Source organism: Sciurus carolinensis, chromosome 11, assembly GCF_902686445.1.
Source record: "Sciurus carolinensis chromosome 11, mSciCar1.2, whole genome shotgun sequence".
NCBI lineage: Eukaryota > Metazoa > Chordata > Mammalia > Rodentia > Sciuridae > Sciurus > Sciurus carolinensis.
Window position 1 is genome coordinate 126,031,094 of NC_062223.1, and position 14,941 is coordinate 126,046,034.

The 14,941-nt window shown below is 45.6% G+C and overlaps 1 protein-coding gene across 1 annotated transcript in view; it reads left to right on the forward strand.

Annotated features, from left to right (window-relative positions):
- Positions 1-14,941, forward strand: part of Dcps (decapping enzyme, scavenger) — a 41,938-nt gene that overhangs the window by 18,602 nt on the left and 8,395 nt on the right. The window contains exons 3-4 of the mRNA XM_047519175.1: positions 7,263-7,408; positions 12,085-12,198. Coding sequence (XP_047375131.1) covers positions 7,263-7,408; positions 12,085-12,198 — 260 coding nt within the window. The remainder of the gene's footprint in view (positions 1-7,262; positions 7,409-12,084; positions 12,199-14,941) is intronic.

A 14,941-nucleotide genomic window follows, 5' to 3' on the forward strand; every position in this document is an offset into this window, starting at 1 on the left:
TTTTTTTTTTTCATTTATTTATATATGGTGCTGAGAATCGAACCCAGTGCCTCACACATGCTAGGCAAGTGCTCTACCACTGAACCACAACCCCAGCCCAGCTTTTCATCCTAGAATTCTTTAGTCAAACTTTTAATTTAATCTGACAATTAGAATAAAGATATGTTGAGATGTTCCAAGTCTCAGAATTTATCTCCCTTCCCCTGTTGATCTGGAAGCAACTTGAGTTTGTGCTTTGGCGCAGTGGTTCTTGATGTGTGGTCCTGGGACCAGCAGCATCAGCACCACCTGGGAACCTGTTAGACATGCAGATTCTTTGGCTCCACCCCAGACCTCCCAAATCAGGTGGTTCTGCTGCTTGCTGAAGTTTTTGTGAGTTCTTTGGCTGATTAATGCTCTTTATTTACATTTAACATGTTGATTAAGATGTCGAACTTTCACATACAGCAAATAGAAATTTAAGATTTGTAATTTACAAGTTTGATAGTCTGTACTGTTACCATTAGTTACGAGAGATATTTTAATTCTCTTATCTGGGAAACTCTGTCTTCAAAATATAATTTCTCTTTTATCTTCACTGATAGAAAGTTCAGCCTTAAAAGCATTGTGTTTATTTTAATTTTAATATAATATATGCAGACTGATCATGAATTCTTCAAAGCAGGTATGCTTTAATGCTAAATAAAGCATACACATGCACATAGAGATGCTTCTCCACTTATGATGGGGTTATACCAGACTTCTTATAAATTGAAAATACTGTTGTTCAAAATGCATTTAATACACCTAACCTACCACAGAGTATATCCACACAGTACACTATGGAGTTTTGGTTTTTTACCCTCATGATTGAATGGTTGACTGGGAACTGTGGCTCTTGCCACTGCCCAGAACCTCAGGAATATTATAACTGCATATCATTAGCCTGGGAATAGAACAAAATTCAAAGTACAGTTCCTACTGAATGCATACATATAGTTTCCACACCACTGGAGAGCCAAACAAATTGTAAGGTAAACCATTGTATGTCATTGACCGTGGTTCTTTACTGAACAAGGTGTTCAAATAGTGCTTAAAAGTATTAGTGTTGTATATCTACAAGCACTTGTTGAATTCATATAGCAAATGGCAAAGGCAACATTATTTCAGCTTTATGCTGTGGTGAAACTATTTTTAGGTTTTATTTTTTAAAATTGATACAAAAATCATACATAATTATGGGATACCATGTGATGTAGATATTGTATAATGTTCAAATCAGCTGAAGCATAACTCTCTCCACAAATATTTGTTATTTCTTTGTGGTAGAAACATTCAAAATATATACAGAGTTCATTATTGTTATCTGTAGTTACCCTTCTTTGCAGTAGAACACCATAACTTTGTTCTCCTAACTATAATTTTTACATATTGACCAACCTTTCCTCATTCCCCAAGCCCCACACTCTCCAGTCTCTCATAACCACCATTGTACTATCAACTTCCACACATAAGTGAGATCATACGGTTTTTGTCTTTCTGTGCCTGGCTTATTTTATGTAACAGTGTGCTCCAGTTCCATCCATGTTATCACACATGAGGGGATCTTGTCCTTTTTTATGGCCGAATAGTATTCCACTGTGTTTACTGTACTACATTTTCTTTTTTTGTTCATCAGTTGATGGATACTTTGCTGCAGCAAAACATGGAATTCTGCCTGGTGATCTACTTGGTAAATTATTTCAGAGAATTGAAAATATTTGTATGGTTTTTCTAATGAAAATTCCAAGAATGAAATTTCAATAATAATGCCAGCTTGAAGTTTGAAAACCACTGCTACAGCAAAATGAGGAAATAATTATGAAAGAGGAAGATCATCTTTCCAGAAAACAGTGTGCCCAGTTAAAGAGAAAGGGGAAGGGAACCCCATGGATGGTAGCACCTGGGGCACTCGGGAAAGATACAGTCATTGCTCATGTGCCTGATGAGTTTTAATAAGTCAGATTTATATAATCAGGAAAGTGCATTTTGGGTGAATCAGTGATAAGTTTATAGAAAATTAAGCAAGTAAGAAAGTAATTACTAATTCCATATACCAAAAATTGTGCTAAAAAGGAAAACTATGCTTTTCTTGGTAGAGAATCAATAAACAAGAGAGAAACTCTTGTCTTCCGTTATGGCGGTCAATAAATACAGGAATAGTGAAACTGAAAAGCCAAGGAACATAAAAATATATTTTAGAACTATGGAAGTACATAACCAAAGAAATGGCTAGAAGAGTTGAAAGTGGTGTCTTTGAGTTGAAGATTGGGAGCAGGAAGGAGCAGAAACGTTTTTAAAGCAACTTTTATTTGCCTTTTTAACCTCGGTACAAGTGCAACTTGAGTTAAAAATACCAACAAATTTAAAAAGCATGACAGGGCTTTGTAAGAAGTATAGGGAATTTCTCTTAATATAATGAAAACATTTTCAATTGATGGGTCTTGGAGAAGTTTAAAATTGTCCCGAGCTTTTTTTCCCAAGGATGCCAGCAGGAGGATGTGGTTGGGAAATTCCTTATTACTTCTCAAGCCACAGGGGAAGGTTTTGGGCAAAGGGATTGCCAGCTATTGTTCATCCTGAGCAGATGGCACCCTTAAGTCAACTTGCTAAAAGGCATTTGGCAGAAAGAACCTGGGTAGGTCAGCAGGCCTCATCTGCTCACCTACCATAGGTAGTCAGGACCACCGCTGTAGTGCCGTGGGACCTCAGGGGCCACTCCAGGTGCCTGTTTCCTCATGTAAAATGGAATCATCAGAACACTCAGCCACTTTAGGAGTGAGGAATAAATTAGTTAATGTACATATTGGGTTTAGAATAGTACCTAGTGCATCTGTTAGCAACTTGAGCTAAGGTTCCAAAGAGTATCAACACCTTTTTTTGTTTTTGCTTTTTATTTTGGGAAAAGAAAAAATCAATCCTACAGAAAAAGGTGTGAGACTAGTACAGCAAATGTCTTTATAAAACCCCTTTACCTCTTGTTAACATTTTGCCACATTTGCTTTTTCTCTCTCTACTTATAATAATTACTTTATTATGTATACAGGCATAGGAAGGGGTAAACATCAATTTCAGGAAATTGTCAGTTTCAGATCTATCCAAAACTGTTATGTAGTGCAGAGTCCATTATTAAACTGTGCCACTTGTTTCAACGCCATCTTTAAAGCAGGACTCCCCTCCCCTATTCAGGGTCTACTCTAATCCCTTTAGTCATGCCTGCTTGGTCTCTTTTAATCTGGAGCACTTCTTCAGCCTTTCTTTGTCTTTCCTAACTTCCGTATATTGGTTTGATTGGCTGGTGCCTGGGCCTCACTGTGTTGCTCAGGCTGTTCTTAAACTCCTGTGCTCAAGCAATTCTCCCACCTCAGCCTCCCAGATGCTGGGACCATAGATGCAGATCACCACACCCAGCTAATTTTGACATTTTTGAAGAGTTATAAAGCCACTTATTTTGTAGAATTCCCCAGAATTTTGGTTTGTTGATATCTCCTTGTAATTAGATTCAGACTGTTAGGAGTGGTGTTAATTCCCTTCACTCAAGGGAGGTGGTATCGTTTTCCCTCTGTAATTAATATGTTTTTGAAATTGTACATGTGTGTACTGTTTCCCAACACGTTTTTAATCGATAGTTTTGTGTTTTATTGAGTATTGACTTTTGACCAAAGTCCTCCTGAAATTCAGCTGCAGGTCAGAATCTTGATTGACTTTTAGGTCAGTAAACCAGAATTCCTTTTGGTGCTGCCAATGCAAAACTTAGCGTGCGGAAATATATTGATTTATGTTAAAGAACTTTTGTTCCATTTGGGACACAAATGCTCTTCTTGGGTTTAAAATCTGAAAAGACCAGAATCATTTATTCATTTTTCCAGGAAGTATTTGTCGAGTGCTTACTCTGTGCCAGATGCTATTCCAGGTGCCTGGGATAAATGGTAAAAAGAAATAAACCAAATCCTTTTCTTCCTGGAAGTGACATTCTCGACGGGTAGTCATACAGTAAAACTGTACTATATTGTCAGGTGGTGATAAGGGAAGAAAAAGCAAGGCAGTGACGGTGACGGAGATGGAGAGCTGTGGGGTGGAGGGTGGCGTTGGCCAGGGCTGTACGAAGCCCTGGGTGAAGAAGGGGAGCCGGGGAAATTGTGGGAGGGTTTGCCTGGAAGTGAGAGTCACTGTACAAGGCCCAGAGAGGGCTCGTGGCCACTGCTAGGTGGTAGGACAATGAAGGGTCGGTGTGGCTGGAACAGAGGCAGCCAGGAGGAGAGTGGCTAAATGAAGTGACAGGAGTCTTGTGGACCATGACAGGGAGCTAGTGGAGAATGGTTTGTGGGGAGCACCCCCCAGCACTGATGACAGTGAGGGGGGTGCTCCCTGTGGTGGTCTGAGAGTAGCAGGGCTGCTGAGAAGTGAGGGTGTAGCAGGGCTCTGAGAATGCTGCCAGGGGGGCTCCACCTGCCACTCAGGAGCTCCTTAGGAGAGGACGGCTGTCAGGGAGAGAGCAATTGGGTCACTTAAGGCTCTGGATTTTCTCCTTGTTGCCTCAAATGAGGGCAGGAGAGGGCTGGCATAGTGAGATTCCTGTTTTCCCTGCACCCTGGGTGGCTGGGGCAGATCCTTGACAAGCCTGGGCAGACCAAGGCTTGCTTGCAGGCCCCTGGAACAGCCAGAGAGCCCCAGGCTGTGAGCCCAGGGCTGTGTGTTACTTGCCAGCAGAGTTAGGCTGTTCTCCAGCTTTAACTCTGCCTTTGTTCCCAGCCATCTCTTCCCCCACTCCGACGGAGTTCCGTTCTGCTGCGCCTTGTTTCTCCGCCATCCAACCTAGGATACTAAAGGCACAACAAAAACAATGAGAATAAAGGTAGTGTTTGTAGAGTGCTTTAGAGTGTTGGAAGGTACTTACTAAATGGTTTCCACCTACTAATTCATTTAATTCTCACACAAACCTTATAAGGAGTTGCTGCTAATACTCTCAGGTAAAGCAACAGAGAAGGTGGGCCACTTACCCATGGTGACACAGTTAGGAAGTGCAGAGCCAGGACTTGCACCAAGCTGATCGACTCCAAAACCTCTTTGCTCACCCACTGAGCTGCCCTGCAGATCTCATGGCATTTTCCCCACGTCTACTGCAAGTTCCATGGTGGTTGCCATTCATGTGATTCCAGGCAGACTCCTGCCTCTTAGGATCTTGGGGTGCTTGAACTCTGACCATGGGCCTGTAATGTTGGGTTGTTAGAGAGCATTGAAGAGTGAAAAGTGAGGAACAGTGTTTTGCTGCTGGCAGAGGGTTGAGGAAGCCATTGTCAGATCCATGATTCCCAGGAGTCTGGGTGATGTTTACTTAGTGTCTCCTCTGATGATCCAGGTGACATGTTTTGTTTAATGCTAACAACAACTCTATGAGGCAGCTTTTGCAGCCACCCTCTAACAGGTAAGGAAACTGAGACTCTTAAGAGGTCACATGCCCAGGGTCCCTGAGTAAGGGGGAGTCATATGGCCCCTCTGATCCAGACCTTGAGTCTTCCCACCATGCGCCCTTACGCCCAGAGCTAATGGTGAGGATGCTTAGTTAGTCACCAGAAGTCTTGTGCTGGGTGTGTCACACTCGTACCTCCCTGTTGGCTTTGAAAGAAGAATTGAGCTGTTGGGCAGCCTCTACATCAAGAAAGCACTGAGTTACTGAGCATGGTGGCATACACCTGTAATCCCAGTGATTTGGGAAGCTGAGCAGGAAGATTACAAGTTTGAGACCAGCCCAACAACTTAGCAAGTCTCTGTCTCAAGATAAAAATAAAAAAGTGCTGGGGATAGAGCTCAGTGGTAGAACATCCCTGGGTTCAATCCTTAGTAACACGTACACCCAAAAAAGTACCAACTTTAGAGTAAGGTGACCTTCCTTGATTTCAGTCCTGCCTCTGCCATGTCTCCAGGGTGAGATGAGATGAGTCTTTGAATCCCTGTTCCTTTTTCTTTCTCACCAATGGAAGTAGGATTAAAACCAGCCATATCGTCAGACCAAATTCAAAAGTATAGGCTGGAGGTTCTTAGCTGGGTCTTGAGCCATGGAGGTGAGTAGAATTCCCTAGGGTGACTTCTTTGGGAGAATGTATCTGGATCCAAGGGAGGGGAGTCAGGGATACATGGGTCTTTTGAGAAACATTCCAGCTGATTTCGAACACCATTTTGCCTCCCCTCCCCTGGAGATCTGTGTTGAAGCACTATATATAAAGCTTAGAGTAATAACAGAGGTTGTGCCAAATGTTTTAAAAATAGGGGAAATGGCTGGGTGCAGTGGCACATGCCTGTGATCCCATCAATTCCAGTGACTCTGGAGGCTGAGACAGGAGGATCACAAGTTCAAAGCCAGCCTCAGCAAGAGCAAGGCACTAAGCAATTCAGTGAGACCCTGTCTCTAAATAAAATACAAAATAGTGTTGGGGACGTGGCTCAGTGGCCAAGTCCCCTGTGTTCAATCCCCATACCCAAGAGGAAAAAATTAGGGGAAAGGACTTAAGGGTCTGTATAGGAAAAGCTATAGGGTTTCCTTCTTATTAAAATTGCTTTTCTCCACTAGGGACTTTTGCCCCCCATTTGGCAATGTCTGGGGATGTTTTGACAGCTGGGGGAGGTGCTACTAGCATCCAGGAAGAGGCCAGAGATGCTGCAATGCACAGGACAGTCCCCACCACAAAAATCATCCAGGCCAAGCTGTCAGTGGTGCCATGGTTGAGGATTAGATGTAGACAGCACTTATGTAGTATTTGCTTTGTGCCAGACATTGTTCTAAGGGCTTTACAGGTTATTAACTCACTTGATCTTTCCAGTGTTATGATATAGGAGCTGTTACTATCCTCATTTGGCAGATGGGAAACTAGCAGCACACAGAGGTTAAGTAACTGGACCAAATTCCCATCTGGGGCCAAGGTCTCACTTGGTGTGGGTAAGGAACTTAGTCTGACTCCAGAGTCCACAAGGTGAACCACTGTGCTGTACTGTCGCTCTTATGGGGGCTACTGGACTTTAAATCACATTCTCAGCTTTGGATCCAGAAATCTAGAAATTTGCACTTGAAAAGAGTTAAGAGTCAGTGGGTTCCTATACCTGGAGGATGGAGGGGGAGTGGGTTAGTTTGAGAGGAGCTCAAGGACCCATCAGTGAAAGCCTTGTGTTTTCCAGGTTCAGAGTGTGACTCAGCTCATGAATTGAATGGGCTTTGCTTTCCGGTCACAGACCGTGCTGTGTCTTTGCAGACGTAAAGACGACGGTGGTATACCCTGCAACAGAGAAACATCTAAAAAAGTACCTGCGCCAGGACCTCCACCTGATCCGAGAGACAGGAGCTGACTACAAGAACATTACCCTACCCCACCTGGAGTCCCAGAGCCTCAGCATTCAGGTGACTGACTGCCAGGTCTCAGAGACTGATGGCTATTCCTGTGCCAGTTTCTCTTCCAATGAACATCTGTTGGGGTCTTTCCAGGGGCTAGGCACTTCACTAAGTGCAATAGATATAGCAGAGAGCACAGCAGACCAAGTCGCTGCCCCATAGAGCTTACCTGATTTGGGGAGTCAGACAGAACATAAACACATAAAGTCATGTAACATATGTGAGATTATGAATACAATGGAGAAAACTGGAGAAGATCAGTGAAACAAGAGAGTCCCAGGGTAGCTGGTTGCTATTTTATATAGGATGGTCAGAGTAGGCTTCATGGAGAAGGGAGTTGACCCTGGTTTTGGGCCCCTTGCGAGATGCTTGGCAAGCCACTGAGGCTCTCTGGGAGTTACTGAGCAGTTTAGTCTGCTGGAAGAATTTGTATCTGCTCTACATTGTCCTGCTACAGTCTCAAAATGACTGTGTCCTCCCTATGTTGGATTAGGCCCACCTTAGTCCAGCTTCTTTCTCCTGATCTCTCCTGTAGCCAACCAGTTGAGTCTCAGAGTAAAAAACTTCCCTGTCACTCATTCCCCCTTACATTTCTTCCACAGAAGTGGTGGTCTGTCCTCCCTGACATTTGTTTGGTACAGGCCTCTGAGCCCAGGTTGTGGAGTGTTCTGACTGGGCCAGATGTAAGGCTGTCTAGTTTAGAGATCCTGATGGCTCCTTGGGCGTAGGCCCAGGGCCATCCAGAGACTGCCTGGAATTGGCCCCATGTGGATACTCACAGTTAAACATGATTGATGCTGATTGATGAGTCATTTCCTTGCCCACTCACTGGCTCTCACTGGCTATTTCCCATTATTGCATACTCTTGTTCTCTTTGAGCATTTCTCACTAATCTCCCCAAGATTCAGGTTTCTGTGGTGGGAAGTATTCTAATATGGGATGCTCACAGATATTCCGACTCAGAAGACAGGAGGGAGGGAGGGAGCAGCAGGGTCAGTTGTACCAGGAAAGAATAAGGAGAGGGAGGTTGGCAGAACCTGTAGAAAGGCTGTTCCCTGGGAAGGCCTGTGTGCTCATAGCCCTCTTCCCTGTAGGTAAAAGAACCCAGCCCTGTTATTAGCCATGCCTCCCATGCAGATTTATACATGGTTCCTCTGACTGAAGCAGGCCTGATTTTTTTTTTTTTTTCTTTTCTTTTTTAAAAAAACCCAGCACTTGTCCTGTCTTCTGAGTGGAAAGAAAGTATGTCTCTACATTCCTGAACAGCTTCTATTCAGGGTCCTAGAGGAATCTGCTGGAATATGTTCTGTGGTGCTGGTTGCACTTATCTGGGATTCAAGAGAGGAAGCCCAAATGTAGTTGTCGTGAGTCATGTATCTACTTTATTACACATCCGTACACAGGTCCACTTGGAAAATAATACAACAAAAACTCCACTACATTTCCATTGACACGAGCATTCTTGTATTCCTTTTTGGCTATTTTTAGCAAGTGTATAAGCACTGTCACTGCATTTATTGAGCATCTACAGTGTATCAGGCCCTGAGTTAGGCTCTGGAGGAACACCCAGGTAATGAAACCTTGCTAATACCTCTGCAGTCTCACAGGGAAGATAGATGTTAGAGAACTAAAACCCAGCATAGATCTGGACTAAGGTAGAGGTAGCAGAGAAGGATTTGGGAGTGATTTAAGAGGTAAACCTGAACCAGGTTGAATGGGCTTAGACTGGTTGATATAGAAAAGGAGGAACGAGTGGGGCATGACCCTGGGTCTAGCTTGCATGTCGAGCAGACAGTAAGATTATTCATTAACCAGGATGGGGGCATGGACAGTGGAGCAGGTTTATGTGAAAGACAGCAAGTTCATTTTGGGGTTTATTGAGCACTTACTAAGTGCCAAGAACTATTCTAGGCATTTTATATGCATTACCTCATTTTATCTTCACAACAGCCCATTTGGAGATGGGACTCAAATCCAGGCCGTCTGGCCCCAGCATCTGTGTTCTTAGCTGGTGACGCTATTTGACTCTTCGAATTTGAGGTACTTATAACTTGCCAATAAAAGTCCCCAATGAAAAAAGGCAGTGGGGTATCTGGATCTGAAGCCTTGTGGCCATTCAGCTGAAAAATCTCCATTTGTGAGCCATCACATCAAGCTCAGCATCAGCCTGGTGTTATGATTCTTATTCTGCTAAAAGCAGCATGGCGTTGTCCTTAGCTTCTGGACCCGTTTCCTTGTCTGAAAAATGTGACTAACAACCCCTTCCTCCTAGGGTTGTTGTAGAAACTGAGAGAGGTATCATTTAGCTTGTGCTGCTGCCATTTCCTAAAAAGAGCCCAGGATGGAGCTGCCATTATCCACACCCAAGAAGAACAGGGAAACAGGCAGGGAAGGGTGCCTGAGAGGCAAGGACAGGTAAAGCACAGAGAAGGGGGACAAGCCAAGTGAGCAGAGTGGAGAGCAAGAGGAGAATGAAGAAGGATTAAGATGTCCCACGAGAAGTTCAGGGAGGAAGGAGGTTCTAGAGGGAGTTGCCAGGGTCATCTAGTGCACAGTCTAGCCAAATATATTCTAGAAAGTGTCTCCCACAGTCCCGTCATTGACAGGGCTGGCCAAGTCTCTAGGGCTTGCATTCAGACGGTGACCTTCCCATCACCTACCTTAATGAGATTTATGTGGATTTTGTTCCCTTTATTCCCTCCCTTTCTTCTCTGGGCTTCTGGCCATGAGACTTCCTGTGGATGCAGGTTCCTGCCACTCGCCCAGGGAGCTCTCCCGGGAGGCAGGATATACTGTGGCCTGGAGTGCAGGCTCAGGAGCCAGACTCCCAGCTTGGAACTGTGGGAGATTGTATGAACTTCCTTGCACCTGCATTTTTCTTACCTGCAAAACAGGACGATCGTAGCAGGGTTGTGACCCTTAGAGTGGTACAAGAGTAGGACTGCCCTTGCTGTCCCCACACCCACTTTGCAGTCAGTCACTCAGCCTCCAGCCTCATGCTTCTGCCACCTCCTTTGCTTTCAACCCCTTTCCCCTTTTTCTGCTTCGGTTTTTCTTACAGCCTCCAGCAAATCATCCGTTTGTCATCCCCTCTCTTGGAGCACCACTGCTGCTCTTAGGGTGATTTCTCTGTGCTGGGCTCTGGGCTAGGTGCTCTCATGTGCATGCCTGAGTAAAAATCCTCACGTAAGCCACGTGTATAGATCCTATTAGTCCCGTTTAATCAAGGAGGATTCAGTTACTTGTCCACTGTGGCAGCAAATCAGTGGTGGAGCTGGGAGATAAAACAGATGTCATTGTTGAACCCCAGAATCCATGCATGCTCTGACACGCCCCCCACTCCCCACACTGCTCTCCAGTGAAGGAGGTGCTTCTCTGTGTGACCAAGGGACAGCCCAGGAGGCCCACTCATGGAGCACACCAGAACTGTCCATGGTGGAACGTCACCATCTCCTTCATTTCCTGTGTTTCTCAGAGACTTCAGGTCAGCTTCCAGCTGGCTTTTTTTTTTTTTTTTTTTCCCTTTCTTTTTTCCCCTCTCCAGCACATTCCAGAGAGTTCTCTGGTGGGAGAGGAAATGCCTCTGGAAGAATCTTGACCCACTGGTCGTGCATGGCTCTGGCCATGGACACTGAATGAGGATGCAGCCACTGGGTGTCCTCCAGACCTCTCCCAGGAAGTGGCTCCCCAGGCTCTTCCTGTGAAGCCCCTCTTTGATGGTGGAGGAACCACATTATGATTGGCCTTTGGTTTTGCTAGGGGGTCTAGAGGCCCTCTGAGCTGAAATACCTCCTGTGGGTAATTGTAGGAGACCTGGAGGCCCAGATATCCACAGTCAGATGCCCTCTGCTTCCTCCCCAGCTGAGAGCCAAGGATGCAGTGTGGTGTGCTCCACCATACAAGCCCAGGATGTGAGGTGTGCAGACCTGGGGCAAGCAAGCCCACCCCTGGCCTTCAGTGGTGCTGCCTATGCCAGCAATTCTGGGAGTGGGAAGAGGACCAAGAGGTTGTGTCAGTTCCCTGTCCTCCCTGTCAGGTCTTCCTCTCCCTCCAGTGTCTTGGAGGTCCTTTGGAGTTTGAGAAGGAAAGGGCAGCAGTGTGGGTTTCCATCAAGTTTCTCTTCGGACTGAAGAGCATTCACATGTGCAAGGGCCCTGAAGGTAGGAGAAGTAGAGAAGAGCCAGAGGTACCCAGGTTTGATCTCTACCAGCCCAGGAGTCTTCTCAGCCTAACGTCCCTATGGTCTGGCTTCCTCAGAAAGGCCCTACTGACCTCTGATCAGAAGGAAACCTCTGTGCCCTCAGCCTCCTAAATGTATTTGACCCATGGCTCTGAGTAAATGGAACCAGGGTCCATAGAGACAGCTCTTCCCCTGTGTCCTGTGGGTGGTGGAAGGGGTCTCTGCTGTGAGGGGTCAGTGCGGACCAGGCCTATGAGCATGTAGTAGAATGGAGGGACGCTGTGCTGACCAGAAAGAGCCTTGCTCAAGCGGCAGAGGCCTGTGAGGGCCAAGAGTCAGCTATGGTGGGAGAAAGGTAACTCTGTGGATCCCCAAGCAGCCCATTTGTCAATTCTCAAATTTAGCAGCCATTTATAGCTGGGTTATCCTTCCCAGAAGGGCCAGAGAATTTGGCCCAGCTGGAGGCGGGTGGATTTGTGAACCATCTCTTTCCCTCTCCTTCCAGTGGGTGTATAACATTCTTGACAAGAAGGCTGAAGCTGACCGGATTATTTATGAGAACCCAGACCCCGCCGATGGCTTTGTTCTCATCCCTGACCTCAAATGGAACCAACAACAGGTAAAGATCACATGCTGGAGTGCACTGGTCACTGGCAATTCCCCTCCCAAGTTGCTGGCCTCATTTGACTGCCCTTCTGCCTCAACATTGGCATCTCTCTGAGCAGATTGTAATTACCCATCAAGGGATGGCCAGAGTTGTCCATGGCAATAGACATGCTTGTCATACACAAATGCTTCTGCTTTTGTGGTCACCTAAAAGACTTTTCTGGCTCTGCTCTTACCCAAGAGGTAATAGGCAGGGATGTTTGTCTTCATATCTACAGGGGCCATTCCTTCATTCCTTAACTGACCTAGTGACTCAGGCTGCCATCTTCACTTCCAGCATCACCTGGATGCCCACGGTGGAACTTTTGCATTCTCTCTGTTCCCTTGAACACACCAGATCCAGGCAGGCCCATGTTCAAAAGCACTGGCAGAGAGAAGCCATGGTGACCAATCCAAAGAGTCCCCCACCCCACCTGAGCTGCAGAGTTGTTTTCCAGACCTCCACTCCAAGTGTCAGCTCCCCATTCTCTGACCTCCAAATGCCTCTGCTTCTCCAAACCTTTGAAGAAGCAGGTTTGGAGGTGCCATTTGCACTCTCTAGGTCTCCTTCCTCTCTCCATTGTCCTCACTCACATTCCAGCCCACTGCCAAGTTAAAACTTGCCGTGGCCTCTTTATACTCTTTATACCCTGAGAGTATTAGAAACATTTGTACCCTGATGGATTCAGATTTTTTTTTTTTTTTTTTTTTTTTTTTTTTTGCGGTACTGGGGATCGAACTCGGGGCCTTGTGCTTGCAAGGCAAGCACTGTACCAGCTGAGCTATCTTCCCAGCCCCTGATGGATTCAGGAACAGGCAGATCCACCATGTTGCAGAGTGCTGTTCATAGGCTGGAACCAGAAGGGGCCAGGAAGGTAGATACTGGAGATCTGGCAGTAGATAGTGTCCTCTCTTCTCCAGTTACACTCTTGGAGTAACCTGGGCTTTGATTTGCCATTCTGCCCCAGGTGGGCCAATCTGGTTTCCGTACCTTCACTGATCATGAGACCCATGCAGAGGTGTTCTGGAGCCTGGGCCCGGGCTGATTCTCTGTGGAAACGCTTCTTCTTGCTTTCTCAATTGTGGCCTGCTCTTCAGGACTTCAGGACATAAATTGAGCTCACCTGCAGTTTGCTTAGTTTTTGATTCATTGATTTCTAGAACTTCAAAGCTACTGCCCAAAAAAGGGGTCTAAAGGCCTGTGGTTGAGGTATAGGGACTAGATTTTGACTGAAAGCATCATTTGTGTCTTGATGAGAGACTCATGGTTATTCCCAAAAGTGGCTCAAGGTAGAGAATACAAAGAGTTTCCAGAAGTTGCAGCATGGAATGATTTATTAGAGGCAAACAGGATCAAAAAGGATAGCTTGTGAGTAGAGTGTTATAATGAAAGAGGCTAAGAGCATACCAGACCTCAATCTCCTCTTACCTTGTCCCTGCCTGGGCTACCTTCAGGCCTTAAGGGAGGGAACTTGGACATGCTCTGGAGGTAGTTGAAAAGCTAGCACAAGGCCCCAGAATTATGACCATGAGTTAACTCTGCAAACCCCCATCTTTCTTCAGGCAGCCTAAAGATCCTGAGTTGAAGCCTGGTCATGGGAGGTAGGGGTTGGGGAGGAGGAACTTTGGCCTCACAAAACTCTTGAAGACTAAAGAGCTTGTGACTGCAGGGGCATTGCAGCCACAAAAAGACAATAAAGATGAACTTGTACATCTCTGTTTCAGAAGTCCTGAATGCATTTGAGTCCACAACACAGATGGGAAAATCATCAGCCATCTGATCCAGGGCTGGCAGGTATCTGCCTCACCTGCCAGTAGTACTGCCCTCTCTGTCCTTGTAGGACAGGAAAGGCTTTGGGAATTGCACTGGGCCCTCAGCCACATGACTGGAGCTGCCTGTCCTTGTGAGGGTACTGAAGGAGCCAGTTTAAATGCCATACCTTCCATGATATTAATGCTAATATGGTCCTTCTTAACCTTGCCTAATTCTTGCTTTTTTTTTTTTTTTTTTAATGGTGCCGTATTTTAGTGCCTCAGATTCAACCTCAGATTCATGACTTGTGACATCACTGAATTTTTTTTTTTTCTTTTGGTACCAGGGATTGTACCCAGGGGCACTTAACCACTGAGCCACATCCCCAGTCCTTTTTATTTTTAATTTTTTATTTTGAGACAGGGTCTCACTGAATTGCTTAGAGCCTCACCAAGTTGCTGAGGCTGATTTTGAATTTACAGTCCTCCTGTTTCAGCCTCTGGAGTTGCTGGGATTATGGGCTTGTACCACTGCACCCAGCTGTGACACCTCTGAACTTCTTTGCTCCCTTAGAAGTTGGCAACATTCCCAGCAAGGAGACAGGCTTCTATTCCTCATCCTGGGGCCAGGGCCTGATTGAGGGGGAGGTACTCCAGCATTTGTTTTGAGGAGCCTTCCTGGCACCCTTGAGTCTCCCGCAGCTTCTCCTGGAAGTTTATCTCCCTTCCTTCTTCCTATCCTTTCATTCCTTTCCCTTTCCCTTTCTGTTACTTTCCTACTGAACCCCCTCACACCCACACATCACACATGTGCTCTACCATTGAGCATAACCCCCAGCACCTGGGATTATATCTTTATTGTCATCCCACGGAAACCTCTGTATTTACCCATTTATTCTTCCTTCCATCCATTCAGTAAATGTGTATCAATTGCCTAATGTTGCTAGAGGTTATGCCTCCCAGAG